At 45.2% G+C, this 20,932-nt stretch overlaps 1 protein-coding gene across 2 annotated transcripts in view; it reads right to left on the bottom strand.

Moving 5' to 3' along the window:
* The window catches only part of NOTCH3 (notch receptor 3), a 67,066-nt gene that overhangs the window by 18,118 nt on the left and 28,016 nt on the right, over positions 1–20,932 (bottom strand). For both annotated transcript variants that reach the window (XM_066613334.1, XM_066613335.1), the window contains exons 3-21: positions 19,314–19,456; positions 18,768–19,103; positions 18,098–18,220; positions 17,397–17,630; positions 16,981–17,136; positions 16,553–16,738; positions 12,339–12,452; positions 11,007–11,120; positions 9,403–9,636; positions 9,025–9,135; positions 8,551–8,743; positions 8,194–8,339; positions 7,674–7,787; positions 6,528–6,647; positions 6,132–6,284; positions 5,103–5,331; positions 3,259–3,460; positions 2,812–2,965; positions 1,971–2,155 (exon numbers count right to left, since the gene is read on the bottom strand). In XM_066613334.1, the coding sequence (XP_066469431.1) occupies positions 1,971–2,155; positions 2,812–2,965; positions 3,259–3,460; positions 5,103–5,331; positions 6,132–6,284; positions 6,528–6,647; positions 7,674–7,787; positions 8,194–8,339; positions 8,551–8,743; positions 9,025–9,135; positions 9,403–9,636; positions 11,007–11,120; positions 12,339–12,452; positions 16,553–16,738; positions 16,981–17,136; positions 17,397–17,630; positions 18,098–18,220; positions 18,768–19,103; positions 19,314–19,456 (3,247 nt within the window). The remainder of the gene's footprint in view (positions 1–1,970; positions 2,156–2,811; positions 2,966–3,258; positions 3,461–5,102; positions 5,332–6,131; positions 6,285–6,527; positions 6,648–7,673; positions 7,788–8,193; positions 8,340–8,550; positions 8,744–9,024; positions 9,136–9,402; positions 9,637–11,006; positions 11,121–12,338; positions 12,453–16,552; positions 16,739–16,980; positions 17,137–17,396; positions 17,631–18,097; positions 18,221–18,767; positions 19,104–19,313; positions 19,457–20,932) is intronic.

Below are 20,932 nucleotides of genomic sequence, written 5' to 3'. Positions count from 1 at the left end.
ACAAAACACTGATTGTTTGCGTGCATCATGCAATTTTTCACTGTTTATTGTGAAGTCTGGAAAGCCGCGTACAATTGGTAAAGAACACATCCTACCTGCTGTTAATGAGGTTCTGAGCACTGATTTGCATAAGTCACTAGAGGATATAATTAAGGCAATACCTCTTAGCAACAATTCAATGCAAAGATGCATAGATGAAATATTGTGGAACATAAAAGATACATTGTGCAGCATACTAAGGAGAACAGGATTTCCACTGCAGCTGAATGTGTCAACTTTCCCAGGTAATGAACCTTTGCTTCTCGCTTATGCGTACTTTATAAAAGATGGAAGTTTGGTTCAAGAGTTGTTGACAACTAAGAACAGATACTAAAGTGGAGTCAGCATTTCATGTCATTGAGCAGTTCTTCAAAGACAAGGAAATCCTGCTTACCAAGATACTTGGATTGTGAAACTGATAGAGCACCATCAATAACTGGTCGCTACTGTGGGTGCGCTGCTTACTTGAAAAAAGCAGTGCCAAATGTCTAGAGGTGTTTGTTTCCAGTGAGTAAGAGAGGATTACAGTCTACATCTTAATGAATACAATGGGCTTAATTCTGAGTAAAATAACACCATTTTCAAACACCTCTACAAATGCCTTTACTATTCATTGCCAACATTCGGTTGCAAAAAAGTCAGTGATCCCCTGCACAAGTCATTACACACTGTCATTACTGCACAGAATACAATTAAAGTCAATACTCTTGATGATCTACTATCATCAACAGCATAGGAACTCTGTACTGTGAATGATGAAGATATTGAACATTTAAAGTTTTTTGGCTGTCAAAAGGCAACTGTGACAAACTGTGCAAAAGTAAAATACTTTTGCAATCTTTTTGCTGTGGAGTTTTTTGAAGACACAAATGCTTTGCTCAGTGATGAACACAAAGAGATCAGACATGACACTGCTTATTTGTCAGAACCATTTGCAAAGTTCAATAATATGACTTTGCAGTTGCAAGGAAATGAGGTCACTCTTATTAAGGCCAAATTTGTCATTTTAAAGTTAACTCTATTCAAGCGAAAATAGCTGTTATGAGCTATACCAATATCCAAGCCTATCTGAGTTAGAAGAGAAAGGTGGGATCAAAGATACGATCTGCAGATTTTTTTGTGACCATTTCAATATGTTTGAGCAATTTGAGGATCTTCTTTTGAAAGAAATTCCAGATAGGGTAATAAATCTATTTTCAGATACTGAGTGCTTTGGGGAAATGGAGGAAGGGCTCAATCCTATGCCTGCCTCCTCAGAAGTAAGTCCCATTATAGTCAGTGGAGCTTGCTCCCAGGAAAATTGTGGATAGGACTGCAGCCTCATTCAGTTACAAAATGACACTGAGTCCAAGTTTAAGAAATCATTCCAAAAGTTTTGGTTACAGAAGGAAATTTCTGATCACTACCCTACATGATCGACAGTGGTTAAGAAGCTCCTTGTACTTCCAACTCGCTCTCTCTCTCTCTCTCTCTCCCCTGTATTTTGATATTTGGTTTTGACACTCTGTTTCACTGCTGGTTTGATATGAGGTGTGTGTGTTTTTAGTGCTCTTTTTAAAAAATTACCTATTGTAAATTGCTCTGGGTCCTCTGCAGAAAGGTATATAATTAACAACAACTCAGAACGAGATTCATACCCTTTTTTTTGTAATGTGTGCTGCTGGAGGGATAGCAACACCAAGCAACTAACTATCAAAAATGGCAAGCAAAATTAAGGGAAACTGTAACACTGGGGGCAAATCTGGTTTTGAATTACTGGAAAAATTGTAGACTTCTGCAAGTTCCTTATGTTTCATAGCAGCTCATCAGGAAACTTGCAAGCAAAATTCTTACAAATAGTAAAACAGGTCTCCTGAACCTCCTCCCTTTTCCCAGATTTCTGAAAAGAATTCTGGTCTGCTGCAGTCCTTACTTAACACAGCCGCCCTTACCGCACAGACGTAGTCCCCCACAATACTGCGACAGGTGCCTCCGTTCCGGCACAGGTTGTGTTGGCAGTGGTTGACTTCGCTTTCGCAATAGCTGCCTATATAGCTTTTCTTGCAGATACAGTAGTGAGTATTGCCAGCATCCACGCAACGACCACCATGACGACACACTTGATCCTTTGTCACACCTATCCAACAGAAGAGACAAAGTTGCACACTACATGACCACCCACATTTCCTGCACACAGTCTTTCCGAGAAGTAGACAAAGTCACCAAGAACAAGATAGGACAAAACTGAAATAAGATTGTACAATCAACCAGAAGCAGAAAAGATCTTGCTCCAACTCCTAACCACTAAAATGAAGTGCAAAGAAATCATGTTTTTCCCCCTAAGGAATTATTCCACATTTTTTAGTCTGATTCTCATTTTCGTTTCTGTTGAAAGAGCATATTTCTAATCCTCAGTATTGGATGATGTTAATAAAAAGAAAAAACAATGCGACATGTGCTGCCACCACAGTAGTGCCAGGGAATCCAGACTAACCATCAATTGCCTGCCAAGCTCTCATTCAGTTTCCATCCCTTTATTATCACACTATTTTGAAATTCAGATAGATTCCTACTAAATTAGGTAGAAACAGTCTCAAATAAGATTTTGTCACTTCTGCTGATAAGAAACGTAGCACGGAATCAAATGCTTGTATCTTTTAGTCAAACGTTCAAGCTTCCTCTGCATGAGCACTTTCACTGAGGACACAGGATTAATAAAGAAGAGATTGTCTTCCCTTGGTTACAGAAGGAGGACTTCAGTTTCAGTGACCATGAAGCAAAGGCCACCCTTACCTCTGTTCCTGGCCACCACATCACAAGAAACATTGGGGATGTCACAGTAACGACCAGTCCAGCCTCCAGGGCAATCACACGACAAGCTGGTGCCTGTCTGCAAACAGCGGCCACCATTCTGACAAGGGGAGCGACTGCACAAATCCAGCAAGGTCTGGATAGGGACAGGAGAAAGTGAGAGAATCAGGGGGAGAGTCTGTGAATGAGAAGCACCCTACTCTTGACACTCAGGTACCCTCCCATGCCATTCCCACTGAGTCACCATACTGCACCTCCCCCCGGGAGGTGTTTGCAGGGTTTTTGTACTGCACTTTACCTATTTAGGTAATGTGATGCATAACCTGTCCAATCATATCAGCTCTGGTTTGGTTACAGAAGTTTGATACAAAAGAGATGAAGAAAAAGAGAAAATAGAATCCCCTTTAAATGAGGCCTGGGGAAGATTACCTGACACTGAGAGCCTGTATAGCCTTGAGGGCAGGTACAACGATAGGACTGGACACCATCCTGGCATACACCACCATTGAGGCAGGGCTGTGACTGGCACTCATCGATCTCATGCTGACAGTGGGAACCCGTGAAGCCTGCACGGCAGTGGCATGTATACGAATTCACTCCATCCAAGCATGTGCCACCATTGAAGCAGGAACTGACAATACAGACAAGGGAATCAGTCATGAAACCACCTAGCCTGATACCTAGCTAATACCTGATTAAAAAAGAAGGAAGAACCTCTCCCCCACCTATCCTGAAACCCTATGAAATAACCCAGTAGTTATCTCCCTCCTTGCTCAACACCTGGATATTATTTTCAACTAGACAGTGTTTGGATCTGACAGTGGAATCAGTGGAACTAAATCTGGCTCTTGAAGTTCTTTAGTAATTAATGCTTCTTCTACCCTTCAGTCAAGTTCACACAAAGAGCAGATTCAGTTTAACAGTTCTGTACTGCCTTCACTGATTAAAAGCAAAGAGAGGATACCAATACAGATGGTGCCTCTGTATCTGCAAGGGATCCGTTCCCAAACCACCCACAGATAACAAAAACTGCAGCTAACAAAATCTGCAATTTTTGGAGCCCAGCTGAGCTCCGAACATGACCACAGCCTTGTTCTGGTCGCATCTGGAGCCATTCTAATGATGCCCGGAGCATTTTTAGAGTGACACCAGTTTAACCTGAATACACTGAAAAAACACTCCAGGAGTCACTTGAGCCTCAGAGAGGCCACGTGCGGTGGCACCTGGCCTCTCTGAGGCTCAGAAAGACTCCCAGTCATGACGAGAGCAAGGCTCCAGTCGCGTCTGGAAGGTCTGCAGGGGGGTGACCTAGGGGTTTGGCATCCGCAGTGAGGCAAATCAGCGGATAAAGAGGCCCCACTTGTATAGGAGAACTGAAGGAGAACCAGCTCTTCATGTAAAAGCCATTTCTCTATATGAACATTACTGGAATGGAGTGCCCTCCACCCCCTTGCCACAGTGTTTCCAGTCCCTATAACAAGAACTACTTTTATCTTAAAAGACAAAAAAAAACCACTAAGAGCCCAATCCTATTTTTTCCCACCCCACCGATGCAGCAGCACCAAAATGACTACCACTTCATCCTGCCAGGGAGGTAGTTGTGGATGTCTGGAGTAAGCCTCCATGGCACGTGGAGTGGAGGGAGGAAAGTGTCTACTAGGACCTCCAATAGCTAAATAGCTGGCACAGGATAGCATGGACCCTCACCACAGGATCAGGTTTGGGAAGGGCATTCGGATTGAGCTGTTGCCATCAAAACCACCTCCTTCCTAGACCTGATCCATCCTTCCCCCACCCCACTGCTGCCCTACCACCCTCCCCCACCACCTTACTTTCAGCAGTAAGTGGCTCTGGTTCCGCTGGCACCAGCAGGAAGGCTCTGGCCTTCCTAACAGCGTCCCAGGCAGTGTGCCAAGTAATAAGCTGCCAAAGCATCTAGTACAACTGGCATTGACTGCTTTACTGCAGTCAGTGCCAGCAGAAGAGACATTGTGACAATGACCGGCCCAGGGAGGATTGGGCCGTAAGATATCTTCACTAAATCCAACACTCCTTACAGGAGAAAATGGGGCATGCACTATGTAAAGCATGTGAATAGTACACAAGCAAGGCATAACTCCTGAATAGCTCCTATATACTGCTGTCTGACTTTGTATGAACAGAACCTTTGCACCCATTCTGCAAGCTGCATCCACTGAGCAACCCAAATTTTGTGACAGACACCAGGCAAATCACCTGCCCTCATGACCATTTTAAGTCACAGTTCAACTCACCTGTCTGTGCATTCCTGCACATTGTGCTCACAGTGTAGGCCAGCCCAGCCAGGTGCACAAGAACAAGTGTAGCTGTTGACATAGTCTGTACAGGTAGCCCCATTCCGGCAGGGGTTACTTAGGCACTCATTGGTCTCAGTTGTACAGCGTGCACCGGTGAAGCCTGGCAGGCAGGTGCAGGTGTAGGAGTTGATGCCATCCTGGCAGGAGCCACCATTCAGACAAGGGTCTGTCAACAGAGAAGGGCATATTATGGGTAATCTCTCAATTCCTTTACTAGGTACTTCTCACACAAAAAAAGCCAAACTTGTTTTTTCCTAGAAACTATGGCATACAGAATTATGCACAAACTCTAGAAGATTCTAACCCTCAAAACTGATTATACATATAGGCAGTGGACACAGTACAGAAAAGATTAGGTAGGCCTACATTTCATATGAACTACCAGAACTTGGGCTGCAATCCTAAACATGCTTACTAGTAAGCCCTATTGAACACCAGGGAGATTTAAAACCCAATAAACGTGAATAGGACTGCAATATCACATTTAAATACGACAACTACATCAGCAAAGACATGCACTGCCTGATTTACTCTTAATTGTGGTCAGTCAACAATTTGTCATACGGTGTATCTTAGTACCACACCAGTCCTAGTTTAAAAAAATCCAAATTCTACAAAACTTAAACTAAAAATGTAAAGTGCCAATATAAATTTGCGAAACACCTCACTAGTTCACATCATTTCTTTTGCCTTAAAATTTTAACTTTTTTTGAGCATAAAGTATGATGAACTTGTGCATTGTCTTCAGGGTGAAACACATTCCTTTGCATGAATATGAGACTGGGAACATGGTTTGGAAAGACAGGGAACCTCCAATTTCCAGCCCTTTACTGGGCTTCCCATCCTAATCCACACTTTGAAGTACAATGCACCTATCTGAACTTCCAGCGTATTTCTCTTGCAATACTATCTCAACCATAAAAGTCAACAGGAGTTAAAACTGCTCGTCACTCTCAATGAACTCACTTGGTGTGCAGTCATCAATATCCATTTCACAGTTGGTGCCAGCATAGCCAGGACGGCAGGCACACCTGTAACCACCATGCAGGTTGGTACAGGTACCCCTGTTTCGGCACGGGTTCTGGTCACACTCATTAATGTCAATGTGACATAGCTGCCCTACAGGGACAGGGAAAAGAAAATGACAACGGTTGTCTTTTACTTCAGTTCTTTACTGTTTTTCAGTCCAAAGGGTGCTCAAGACAGTGCACAATACTAATTCAACTTACTCACAAGTACAGATGCCTTGACATGTAAAACCACCACAAAAATACAAACAAAACAAAAACTATAAAAGCGACGTAGAGACTAAGTTTGGTCAGACTCAGTAAGGGAATAAAAGAAATGCACAGGTTCCAGTACCTTGCCAGCCTGGGGCACAACCACAGGTAAAACCCTCATAGTCTGGCGTGTGGTCACAGACACCATTGTTCTTGCATGGATTAGGAAAGCAGGGAGCCAGCACGTTCTCACAGTTCCGGCCTGTGCAGAGAGGGACAGGCTTGTCATATCAGGATTTCCACTAATCAGAATATCCTTAATTATATATGCATGCATTAGATTCAAAGTGAATACATATGAAGCTCAACACACAGCATTTAACCATATAGTGCTATCAATGGGAATGTTGCTTTGGTACAATGCAAATATAATTAAGTTAGTTCAAGTGATTTCTAAAACAGCCAGCTTACAGAACAAGTACTCAGCTGTCAATCACTTGCTGCACAAAATCCAGATGTTTTTCTTCAAGGAAACACTTTGTTTATACCACATATTCCCAGTATCCAACCAACAATATACCTCTGCTTAGGAACTGCCTTATTGTTGCCTACAACCAAACAGATGCCCTTGCAATTCAAAATGCTGTTTAGAATATGTCAGTGCAAATCTCACTGATCTTGTTAGACAATGCCTGGGCCATCACTGACCAGCAACTTAGCTCCCTCTTCTCCCACCCCATCATGTTCTGACCATCTGCAAAGAGGGGACATGCACGAAATAATTCAACTAAAGGCACAGTGTGGCTCTCATATCAGTTTGTTCTTCTCTCACAGACCACCCCCCATGCACACACACAAACATATCTTTAGCCTTTGCTTCAACACTCATCAGTTTCAGATCCTGCCTAAACACTTCACTTCTTATGCATCTAAGTACACATCACACTTCAAAGAGGAAGGGAAGAACAATATGAAGTACCATCCTTCACTTCATTATGTATGGTCTCTAGACATGCTCTTTACTCAGAACTAACCCATACAGTGCAGGCTACTAATATAAATCATGGCCCTCCAGCTTTTAACAGTCATCAGCACAGATTACTGCTTATCAGTCCCTACCCGTTTCTTCCCACTCACACATCTCCCCAGCTGAGGAAGATTTCACTATACAGTTCTCAACTGGAGCGGTGGAGTGGCACTCAGTTTTCCTAACAAATGTGTTTTTGGTCAGATGACAATCTCAGGCACACCCTTTCTGGCTGCCCACCAACCACCACAGAGAACTCACCAGTGTAAGGTAAGTCACAGAGACAGGCATAACTGGCAATACCATCAATGCAGGTGCCTTTGTTGAGGCACGGACTGGAAGCACAGTCATTTATGTTGGTCTGGCAGTAAATCCCTACAGAACAAGAGCGGAAAATCTTTAGAATCCCAGTGGAAAAAAATGGAGAGGGCTTGTTCTCCTGACACCATCCAACACTAGCTTCACAAAAGATTCCTTTTGTCATCTGCTACCCTGCAGCAAACAAGATATCCATTACCTGAGAGTGGTGTGGATTAAGAACACAAAAAGTCAAGGGAGACAGGAGATATCTATAGTCCACACCACATACATGTACAGCCCAAATTCTGAGAGTTCTAAAGAGAGCAGGGCTACAGGTATCCGAGAGTATTCTCAAGAAAGTAAGGGCTGGGAACCATGATGCGGATGGTATATACAGGGGTATAGCAGTAAGAGAAAGGGCTTAGGTGTAATGTACACCTTTAGGGCAAGGTATTGGCAATGAAGTCGCAAGAAGGCATACCCTGGAAGCCCTCTTTGCACTTGCAACGATAGCCATTGACAAAGTCAGTGCAGGTGCCTCCATGCTGACATGGATTGGATTCACATTCATTGCGGTTCACATCACAGTTGGTGCCAGCCCAGCCCGGCTCACACTCACACTGGTACCTGCAAGAGAGAAAGAATAAAGTCTTACCTCCTCCAAGGACCCCACCCACTGCTACCCCAACTCATCTGACCAGCCTGGAGGAAATGGCTTAAACCACTCCTATTGTTACCACCACCCCAAGGCAATAACAGAAGCAAAATCTAACAACTCCTGAACCAGCAGCTTGTCCCATCCTGTTGAGATCTGTGCATCCTGGGAACTGGTTCTCACCCATTGATGTTATCATGGCAGGTGCCATGCACACAGGGGCTGCTGTTGCACTCGTCCACCTCTGAATAGCAGTGTGGACCATGGAAACCCTCAGGGCAAAAGCAAGAGAAGCCGTCTTCACCATCCACACAGGTGCCGCCATTCTTGCAGGGATTGGATGCACACTCATTAATCTCGATGTTGCACAAGGGACCTAAGTTGGAGAAGGACAGCTCAGCAGAGGAATGGGTCATGATCATTTCTCACAGCTTTCATGCTATTTGAATTAACCTAGCTTGATCTCCTCTAAAGGTACTAAATAATATGCATAGACCATTCTTGGGCAAGTCTCAAGCTCTGCCTGCATAGCCAAGTCTTGTCATCTACCTGCAAGCCTGGCAATTGCTTTGATCCAATGTTGCAACCAAAATATCGGATCCTCTTTTTCTGACCCTCCTCCACCCCCTCCCAGAAACAACTCCATCCACCCATCACCTGTGAAGCCAGGTTTGCAGATGCAGTCGTAACGATTGATGCCGTCACGACAGATGCCATCATCACAGGGGTTGCTGGCACAGTCATCAAAATTCATCTCGCAGTTCATACCTTGGGGAGAATGGCACACCACAGACCTGAGCAACAATGCAACACCACCACCTCAGGGCCTCTCAGCAAGAATATTCATTCTTATTTGAACTGAGAGTAAAGGGGGCAGGAGCTAAGGGGGCAGAATGAGACACAAGGCTCCTTATTCATCATCATCACCTGAAGATGCTGCCCAACTTGCTGTAAGTGGTGAGGCTGTAAATTATTCCTTGCTTATGGCGAATCCACTCCCTAATTCTAGGATGGTGGAGGAAAGAGATATCCTACCTGAGGTACCTGGCTGGCAATGGCACAGGTACTTATTGACCAGGTCAATGCACTTGCCCCCATGTTGACAGGGATTGCTGTGGCACTCATTGATCTGATTCTCACAGCGATATCCAGTGTAGCCAGCTAGACACGTGCAAGTGAAGCTGGCAATGCCATCCATACAAGTGCCATGGTGGCAGGGATCTGGTGAACAGTCATCAATGTTCCTCTCACACAAAGTCCCCTCAAAACCTGCAAGGGAAAAGGAAAACAGCATAGCAGGGCTCACAGAACCTTGCGCTCAGGCACAGCATATTGGGAAAGACTGTTTCACTTCCTCCTCCATTCTCAGAGTGCAAGGTCCATCTGGGGCTAGTGATCAAAATACTGTCACAGTCTGATGGTTCAGATCTAGAAGTTATGACTTCTCTGAAAAGTTGCATTCCAAAAGCTCAAACGTTCTGTCCGGGATCAGTTACTTACCCTCAGTGCCTCTGCCTCTGCTGCCATCAATGCAGGGGGAGAGGAATGGCCGGACCTCAGCACAAGCCCTTGAACTTACTGGGTAACCTCTAAAACTGTGAGGAGGTGGACGGGCAGTGCAGGAGAGACAGGCACCATGGCAATGTCTCACAAATTAATCGGGTACAGTATGTGTCTCTCCTTCCTTCGTTCCTTCTCTCCCCCCCCCCCCGGGTGCTTCAACGTTTTCTGGGCATCCAATAGGAATAATTTTGAAAACTATCAGAAATAGTTTCAAGTCAGTAGTAGAATAAGAAGCTGCTACTTCTCCCTTGAAACACGAGTCACCCACAACTTCCCGACCTTTTCTCCTCTACCCTGAAATAAAGTTCTGCATAGAGTTTTCTTGCAATCAGTTCAAAAAACCTGCTTTCCTCAGACCCATGGCTCTTTAAATCACAGGAAACTCTTAGCACTCTTTATAATGTGTTGATGTGCATCATGCACTAATAAGCCTTAAAGCATGACACTTCCTTGGCTTGGGAAATGCAGCAGCCTGTGCTCATTATAATAAATTCATGACAGGGAAAGGAACTAGAACCTCTGCAAGAACTGATTTGCTCTTGCGTTTCCACAGCTACCTCAGGATCAGAAACAGAATAACTTTACCAGTGTTGACAAATGCCCAAAGGCAAAAATTAATGATCCATGAACCACTTAACCTCAAACTTCAATACCCTCCTCTGAAAGTTGCTCACAGATGTGAGGGAAGGATTGGGGAGAAGGCTCACATCCAAGACAGGCAGACGTCAAGGACTATTTCTCTCTGCTGTGCCAGGTTCTAAAAGCCCAACAGTTCTCAAATGTTCTGGAGTTCTCTGGAGCCCTTCATACCCCTAAATGGAGCCTTGCTGGCACAAGTGCAGAATCTCAGGGAGCCCCAGAGCACCTACACATGTGTGGAGTGACGCAATGCCAAGCATACAGTGGCCACTTATGATGTGCTCATGAAGGGGTTTCAGGGAACCCCAGGGCTCCTAGGAGCACACTTTGGGAAGCACTCAATAACCCTTCCACAAACACCACTACAAACAAGCCAATGACCCCAGCAGCCCACTCCACCCCTGCAACACAGCAGCAGCAGATCAAAGACCAATCACCTTCTGTGCAACGGCACTCGTAGGCATTGGGCCGGTCCACACACTTGGCACCGTTCTGGCAGGGTGTGCTGGCACATTCATCAATGTCAATCTGACACATGGAGCCTGAGAAACCTGAGGCCAGAAAGAGAGAGAAAGGGGTCAGAGACCAGATGGACCAATGAAACACAGAGTGTGCATCTAACTTGGCAACATTTACATACGTGCCCTGTAAAAACAAATACAAGGGCCATCATCCCACCAAACACAGATTTACCACTCATTCTTATTGCTCCTGAGGCATAGGAAACTTGCACTAGCATCTATACAAAATAATTAGTAAGCAAGTGAAGAGCCAGTCCTGCACTCGGATGATAAGAAATACTGCCCAAATAGTGCCTCTGTTGCCCAGCTGGGCTCCAAACAGGTCTAAATTAACAATTTGAACACTTCAAGACAGGAGAAATAGGCTTGCAATGGAAGGAAAAAATCTGCAAAACAGAGCTCTTCCAACACCAGTCTGATTGCAAAGCAAAGCCCTACCACCAGAGGCCTATAGCAAAACTTCTTAATGTCTCTCCCTCTTCTCCACAGGGGGCTTTGCAGTGTCTGCCCCACATGTAAATTGGGTTCAGGGGCCTGTGCAACAGGCTGGGGGAACAAAGATGCCATTGTCCTGGCTCCCACACAGCAAGCTATAGGCCTGTCTGTCAATCAACCCTAGAAGCAACTGAATGGAGGACAGGGCCCCCCACTCGCTCAGTAGCAGAGAGGCTAGGCAGGGCCTGGGGAATGAGCTGAAAGCACCTCGCTAGCGCTGCAGTTGTGTCTCAGACACTGATCATGCAACTGCCTGAGCCAGGTTCCTAGCAAGGGATTTCGATGCAAACTGCCCCACACTGCAAGGGATGAGAGGAAGCACAAGGGGCAGTGTGAGCTCGCAAAAAGCACCTGCAGAACGCCATTACAAGACTCAGATTTGGCAGGTGAATTCATGCAAGGGACAGACTACCACTGGAAGAAGAAATGATGGGTAAAAGGGCTGGAAACAAGAGCTCCTCCAAAAAGGGCAGATGTTCCCCAGCCTTCTTAAAGTGGGAACTGGCTGCATTCGTGTATACTTGCACGCACACAGCATTTTCACATGAATAGAGTATGAACCCTGTAGGGAATGGGTTCAAGGCTACCCATGGGGCATATAATCTCCAGTGCTATGAAGGAAAAGATGGATAAGGAAGAGAATGATCCAACTTCACTCCACTCCCAGTGAAAAGCTGGTATGGTGATGACAATGATGATGATGAGAGAGAGGAGAGAACGAACCCTACTATGCTGACAAAAGTCTAGGATTACCTGAGGGGCAGGTGCAGCTGAATCCATTGACAATATCCTTGCAGACACCACCATTGACACAGGGATTGCTCTCACACTCATTGATGTTGATCTCACAGTAAGTGCCACTGAAACCTGCAACAAGAGGAACCATTTGTGTTACAAAGCCAAGCCTCACCATGAGCCTTACATAGTAAAAACACTATGTAGGCCCATCCCATCCTGGCAGGTTCATGTTCAGGAATAGTAGTTTACTATAGGACCAGATACACCAAAAATCATGGAATTTCACTTCTAGTGCAGCATCCAGGGCATTCGTAAAAACCCTGAAAATTCAGGATTTTTGTCTTAATAAACAAGAACATAGGAGTGACTAGCTCTCATTGTTGCGTGGGGGGGGGGGGTTTAAAACTGTCATACAGTTCTCACCATCAGAAAATTCTGCCAAGGATACCCAGTAGATGGTTTCTCTTTCTATTTTACAACTTGGTCCTTTGCCATGAACTTCAGTCCCACCATTCTTGTCCCTAGCGCCCCCAACAGCCACTGGTTCCATTCCTCCCTCTCTAATATAGTTTCACTGTTTTTATCTTGTTATTGTAGTTTCTTTTCCCCCTTTTTAAATATGCTGTTGGTCTCCGTGGGTCCTTCGGGAAAAAAGTGGGTCACAAACTCTGAAACACATACTTCACCACATCCCCATTTTGCAATCAGGGCGGAACAATCAACACTGGTGAACTATTTCCAGGAAATTGTTACAACTTCATTCATCATTGGGAGAAGTGATATCTAATGCATCACATCTGATCAACTTATTAAATCAGCTAATCAAAAATTATGTTTGCATAAATTGTGTAATCACTTAGTTTATTCTATTTTCAAATCAAATTTGACTTTCTGAGTTGCATAACTTACATTTCAAATTTGCAGTAATCTGTTCATGCTCTTTTAAAAGAAGTTCAGGAATACAATCAAATAAACAGTGAAAAATACAGTATCTTCCAACTGTTGCAGCCACTGGTATAAAAAGAAACTAAACTTGGGTCCCTTCTGGGAGAAAGGAGGGATAGAAATACAGTAAATAAATAAAATAAATAAGCTGAACTTTTTAGTACAGCCTGGGATGGTGATACACATGCAAACACAATGTTGCACTGGAGCATGAGCCAGAGCGCTGGCTCACCTCCCCAACCACAGTAGTTCCCTAAGGTCTTCCCCAATCCTGTTAACATCCCTTTTTAGTTGGCGCTACTAGGGACTGAACATGCATGCAAAGCATGTGCTCTACCTCTGAACTATAAGCCTCTCTCCTCTTTTAGGGAAGGGGGTACACTATGAAAATGCGGAAGGAAACTGTAATCCAGAAAGGGGCAAGGGTCAAAAGAAAGCAGCACTAGACACGTTAGGATAGCACAGGGTAACTGAAGAAGATAACCAGATAACCAGGCTCCAGACAATAGGGGAGTGGCAAACCTGTGTATTCAAGGCTGGAAGGGTCTCAGCAGATCCCAGGTTTTGTTGCAAATGTACCCATCACATCTGGGCTGCTCCCAAGCGACAGGAATAAGCATAGAAACCCCTGCTGCTGTAAAAAGTCACATGGAATGTTCCTGCCCTTCCCCACTACCATAAAAAAGCCAAATCTGCTTCCCATATGAATATGAATGATGCTGGCAAGAAACACTAAGGAAGTCACTGAGGCCCAACTCCCACTGCCTCATGAAAGTTTGGAATGGTTATGGTCTTATAGGATCTGCTTCTGGAAAGAACACCACTGCTATTCCATGAAAAAGCTACTTTGTCTGCCTACATCTGCCAGAGTGAAGAGGAAGAAAGAACAGAACTTGCTGACTTGGAAGATGGCACTTAAATGGGCATTTGATCAACGTCAGGAAGAAAATCAAACACACTGCGCATTCTTAATCTTCCCTCAGAGACGAAGATACCACTCCTACGTTTCATTCCAACACAGGAAAGGAGAAGGGCGATAGCTACCATGGAAGTGGAGACAGAAAAAAGAATGGTATGTGTGCAGCAGTCTCTACTTGTTCTAGCCCACCAGGGTCTCATTTCCCAAATTCCTAGGGATACTGGGGAAAAGACCTAGGCATATGGGAATGATGCATTCCTGTGCAGTATGCAGCTCGCCTGCCCCCCCCCCCACAGATAATCTTTTTACTATAAAGGTATCTCACCCCACATCCTTTGCACCTTCAGCCCCTTGCAACCTCTGGGGAAAGAGGGGAGAAGACACTGAAGCCCTTGGCAGGAATGGGAGGGAAAAAGAAAGGCGGCCCTACTTTTCCCATCAATAAAATGAACAAAGCTGGGAATTGTGACAGAAGGTTGCAATGGCACAGTGAGGTGGTGGCATGTGAAGAGCCAAGGAGGTCACACAAGACTGAGATTCGCACCAGTGAAAGAGGAGGGGAATTGAAGCCACGTACAGGATCTTGGGAAAGCCTGGTCACAGATGTATGGCATTTTGGTCTGTCCTGATGAGCAGAGCAGAGATGGAAAATTAACAGAACAGGAGAATAAAAGTCCAAGTTAAAGCAATATGGCATGCTGTAATGTGGATTTTGAGGAATGGAAAGGGGGAGTATCTGGAAAGGAGCGTGTTACTCAAACAGTTTTAGAGGAGCGCTGCAACAGGAATCCTAATGCCTAACTTCCCAATCAAAAACTTTTGAAGAGTGCCTGTTTATGATTGCGGGAAGGGAGAAAAATGTTGGAATGCCACTGCACGTTAGACCCTAATTTCTAGAGTTGCTTGCCAAGGATCTAGGCTGGGTGCTCCAAACCTCTCACGGCGTCCTGAACCCAAGAGGAGTGGCTTCAGGATATGGCAATATTGGGTTAGTACAGAATTGCAACACTGAATCAAATTTTCTATCCCCTCATCCAAAGTCATTCCCAGCTAGCAGGGCCTCCCCTCCCCCTGCTTTTCACAAAAGGCAAGCATTAGCCAATGGGTGAGCAAGAAAGGAGACTGTTTCTCCCTATATGGGGTAACGGAAGCACAAAGAACAGCCAATTCACAGTACCCACCAGGCCAGCTCCACCATTAATATTCCAAGCACAATGCTGCACTCCACTGTCTGTATGAACATTGTACTCCTTTGCCCTGCACCCCAGTCCTACAGCACCATTGCAATGGGAGGAAGGACAGCTGTATAGTTATCCCTTACTTCCCAAGGATCACTCCATGTACACCTTGCTGCTTGCCCAAGTCCAACAGTTGCCTTCAACGACCTCTGTATGTTCTTTACCCTAACCCGCCTGCACTGCAATGCCACAACAGTGAGATGGAGGGAAACAACACTATACTAAGCCTCAGCCCTTTATGATGGCCCTGGTGCTCACAATGCTAGTTTGCTACACATACAACCCTACCTCAGAGGCTCTCCTAGACCAACTGGTACATTCAATACAGATGGCAAATACAACTACACTCTTGCTGTGCAAAGAACATAGAATCTGAAAGCTAACAAACTGGAGAGTGAGGGGAAAGGCTGAGGTTAGACCCTCCCCCCCCACCTCAATACACCACAGCCATTGCTATGCCGATCTGCATATCCATTGTGTTTTCTCCAGCATCCCATAGGTTGGAGAATACCACCCACTCATTGAAAAATCCAGCTCAGACCTAGGAGGGACCAAACATTATGAAAAGAACAACCTCCTGATTCTATACACCATAGAGAGTAGGCACAGCAAGTGAGATACAAGAGCATCATAGTCTAGTAAGATACACCTCCTGCTCTAGTGCTTGAAATGCACAAAGTGTAAAAGATAGACGCTTCTTCAAACAAGCAGTTCTTTGCATTTCAGGGCAATTAGTAGGATACGCTTACTAATTGGCAAGCAAGGCCAAGGAGCATCAGTCACTCTAAAAGCAAATATTGTTCTATATCATTTACTCACACACACACGCACACAGACGGACGGACGGACAGAGAGAGAGAGAGCGCTTTACAACAACTCACATGTGTTGTTGGAATTTTCACTTTTAAGGTAGTGTCCTGAACCAAGGAAGGGACCTGCCTAAGCCTATCCAGTGGCAAGATTTTACTCCACTGCTTCCACAAGGCAGTTGCCTACTTACTCTTCTCTTCCTGGGCCAGTTTCACCTTCTTCCCCCCCCCCCCCCACTTCAGACTGCCCACTCTATCAAGGCTGCAACTTGCAGAATTCTTTTCCAGGAGCTGATCAGTTATGGCCAAAGAACTCACCTGACATGCAGATGCAGGTAAACTCCCCAATGCGGTCAAGGCATGTGGCATCATTCTGGCAAGGCATGGAGAGGCATTCGTTGATGTCTGTCTCACAACGTGGACCTGTGTAGCCACGCCCACACTGGCATTGGAAGGAGCCTTGGGTATTCACACATTTGCCAAAGTGCTCACATGGATTGGCTCCTGGAGATGGCAAAAGGCACACAGAGTGAACATGGATAGACCAAAGTGATACTCCCTCCATTGCTTAGTTCAAGGAGAAACCCAAACAAAGGCATAACAGCACAGGCATTTTCACAAACAGCTTCTTTGTCAGTATCCCAACCGAAGACCTAGCTAATGGCCATTTTCAATAACACGTTGGAGAGGGAATCTGCCTCCCTTCCCCCTTAAGGTTCATGAGATTAAAAAGGTGCAACTCTCACCAATGGAGCATTCATCCACATCCTGGTCACAGGCTCCTCCAGTGAAGCCTGGTGGGCAGGTGCAGATGGCACGGCCATTCATTGGGTTGGTGTCACAGATGGCATCTTCGTGACAAGGGTTGCTGACACAGGCATCATCCAAGTGACAGAGGAGACCTAGAAGAGAAAGGCCATGAAAGGCAACCACAAGACAACAGTATCTAGAAAGAAGAGACAGGGCTGGTTTGGAATTCTGGGACAAAGAGCACTAAACCTTGCCCAGAACAATCGTCCCTTTCAAGACAGACACCCTGTCCCTCTTACTCAATATTCCACTAACCAACCGTAGCCATTTCACAACACTACCCACATCCTCCAGGAATTCTATCCCAAGTTTCCTGAACAAAATAAAAATATGCAAGGTGGTAGTCAATTACCTGTCTTGCCCATAGGGCACGCACAGTAGAAGGAGGCCACTCGATCATGACAGGTAGCACCATTAAAGCAGACAGCTGTCTGACAGTCGTCAATATTCTCACTACAGCTCTCCCCCGTCCAGCCGTTGACACAGACACACGAATGGCCTCCATTAGTATTGAAGCAAGTGCCCCCATTGTGACAGGCATTGGGCTGCAGTTGGCATTCATCCACATCTTCAGTGCAGAACTGGCCTAGGGGGCAGAAGGGGAGAGGGATAAATTTTGCAAAGTGTTCTCCAAAAGGAGAGATGGCCCAACAGCCACAACATCTTCTTCTCCTGCTGCCAGCCCTGAGTTGCCCCTGCTCTTCCTTGCCTTCCAAACCTGAGACCTAGATAAATACAAATGGCTTTCCCCAAAGGAATGGCTGCCCTGCTAAGGTTTGCAGTGAATCTCTTGGCCTTTCTATGGAGGACATGAGCTTCCATTCTCTGTACCAGGACAAACTTCAGTTTTGGAAAACACTGGCTAAGGAAAGACTCCATAGCCTGTTTTCTATAACAGCTTGAACTGGAGAACTTTATTTACTGTAATCAGCTTTTATATAACAGAGAAAAGGAAATGTCTCGCCCCTACTCAAACCCATCATGAGCCCCACTCTTTACAAAGTCCCCTAAAATCCCCTAATCAAGTTCTGGTTCTGAACAATATCCCAGTACCTGTCCACTCAGGAGGACACTGGCAATTGTAAGTGTTGACACCATCTACACAGGTGCCTCCATTCATGCATGAGTGATCTGGACAGTCATCAATGTTGATCTCGCAGTTGTGTCCCTCGAAGCCTGAGGAGGGAGAAAAGTAGCATTTAGCCTGGCTCGTACATGGTTTAGACCCCTTTAAAGTTCCCCCACTCCATTCCATTCATAATGTTCAACTAGTGGATTACATTTCCATCTTTGACCAGGGACTGCAGCAACTGCATAATACAAAATGTGGGGCTGAACCCCTAAGAACTAGGCACCGGTCACATGCCAAACTTCAAACTAGAACAAGGAGGAAGTGTTAGCCAAGACTGCCACTGTATTCTAGCTGACACAGCCAGAGCTGCAGCTTCAACAGTCACTGCTGCTGTCTGCCAACTCGGCACGCCTCCCCTTATATTGCTTCCTTCCTGCTCCACCAAAGCCTTCAATAGCTTCCCATGAGCTTCCTGACAGGAGAACATTGAAACAACACAGTCAATCCCAGTAAAAGGTGTAGGCCTGAGTTCCAAGTGCATCTCCACACCACCTAACTGTCCTGAGGGATCTTCTCACCTCAAATCTACCTGCCCAAGATTTCACTCCCTTACAATAAAGCTAAGCAACAAACTATGCAAGTTTCACTCACCAGGCAAGCAAGCACACTCATAGCTGAGGTCCCCTGTCTGGCGACAAGTGCCCCCATTGAGACACTGAGAGGGAGCACAGGGTGTGGATATGCTCTCACAGAGCTGTCCAGTGTAGCCAGCCTGGCATTGGCAGCGGAAGGAGCCAGGCGTGTTGAGGCAAGTACCCCCATGCTGGCATAGACCGGGCACCCGGCATTCATCTACATCGTTCCGACAGGTACGGCCCTGGTATCCCGGTAGACAGGTACAATTGAAGCGGCCATTCCAGTTGGTGCAGCGGCCATCATTGGCACATGGCTTGCTGGCACAGGCATCAAGCACAGAACAATCTTGACCTGAACAGGAAATAAAATACCAAGTGACCCTTGAGCCTGGAAGAAAGGAGGCATGGTTCTTCCCCAGAAAGCCTATTTATCATCTGTGGACACATCCTCCTCGAAAATCAAGACCTGCATTTTCATTTCAGCACAGTTTTCCATTAGGAGAAAAAGAGTCCTAGAACAGACAGCCATGTCTCCTTATTCCACCACACTGTATGCCCTCACCTCGGAAGCCCTTGGGACAGGTGCATTGGTAGTGTACAGTGCCATCACGCAGGGTGCTCTCACATGAGCCCCCATTGGCACAGGGCGATTGGTGACAAGGGTCCTGAAACTGGCAGTGCTCTCCAATCAGTCCAGGCTGGCATCTGGTAGAGAAGACAGAGACAGAGTTTATCAGATGACATCCTAAGCATATTGTGCCCCAAGTCTTATGTTGGTGGCCAAAGTTCCAAACCCTACAGCAATCAGACAGGATGTGAGAAAGGATATGTTGGCAACAAGATGAGAAAACACAACCTAGGGATGTTAAGTAAAAAAAAAAAATTGGGGGCAGTAGTTGGCACTGGTAGTCTCAGAGGAACATGTAGTGCTGGGAATCTCAGAGAGGAATATGTTCAAGGATCAGTCTAAAACTCAGAGCATCTTCATTCAAGTTTCCCCTGTCTATATTTCTCTCTACAAGTGAGTAAGCAAATATAAATTGTCACACACTAATATGATGTTAAAGAGTAAGAAGAGAAGATCTGGATAGCAAGTTCACAAGAGTAGGAGTTTTCTTTAGAGAGGCATGGTCTTCTACCTGAAGCTGCAGTCAGAATCACCATTTCTAAACAAAATGAGTCACAGTAAACTCTGAATACTCCATTGTTCCGGAATAGAGGGCTAAACCCCTAGTTGTTTCTTGATGCAAGGACCAATGCACACACTCTTCTGAATTAATCTAAGGAACCATTAGGTCTCTCTTTCACCAGACCACATACTTTCAATTCCACTATTCCACCAAGTCTTTTGGGAATCAGGAATCCCCACCTGAGTAACTGAGAAGCTCTATGCAGTGTCTCAGCATGAACCCAACTTTTCCCTCCACTAGGCAACAATCCTGTGAAGACCACTTCCTCGGACTAACCCTTCTACATGTCATCTGCAAAGTTTGAAATCTGCCCACATTCACCCTCTGCCAGGCTGAAAATAGATATCTTAAACATTGGCTTTCTGTCAGGTTCCAACTAACCATTTCCTCTTACCAGCAAATTCCAGGCAGATCTAAGAAAAGACTTTTTTCTCCACCCAGTATATGATTTCGTCAGCAGAGCTTGTTGCAAAACACTGGTGAAAGTTGCAAATTGAATCTGGCTTAAGGATGGTTCTGATGGCAAGCAATTCAGCTCTACTTCATCAGGCAAGGCCAAAATGTTGAAAGTCATTCATATGGCTCTGAAGCAGAGCTCAAGTCAGAGTGACACTGAAGTGAGACAGTCAAGGTGCCCAGTTTATCTATAATTACTCCTGATGGCTTCTTTTGTTACATATAGTATTGTTAAGAGGCAGAATGCAAGGTTAGAGCAGACACAAATTCTTTGCACACCAAAAACTGCAGCATGTCTATGTATACTAAATCTGGCAGTTCTCAGAGAATCCTGATAATCTCAAGATTTTAATTGTTCAACTTCTTGTTTTTATTTGTTAAATCACAGTTCTGGATAAAAGTATAAACGGTTTAATCTAAATCAGAAATTCAAATTGTCAGAGGGTTGCAATTGCCTCTAATTTCATGTTCCTCAGGCCCCAACTTTCTCAATGCCAGCCCAAAATGTTAAGCCAAGCCACACTGAATGAACAAG

This window comes from Tiliqua scincoides, chromosome 2 (assembly GCF_035046505.1).
Source record: "Tiliqua scincoides isolate rTilSci1 chromosome 2, rTilSci1.hap2, whole genome shotgun sequence".
In the NCBI taxonomy this organism is placed as follows: Eukaryota; Metazoa; Chordata; class Lepidosauria; order Squamata; family Scincidae; genus Tiliqua; species Tiliqua scincoides.
Note: the sequence above shows the minus strand (reverse complement) of the source record. Positions and strands in the feature narration are given on the sequence as shown.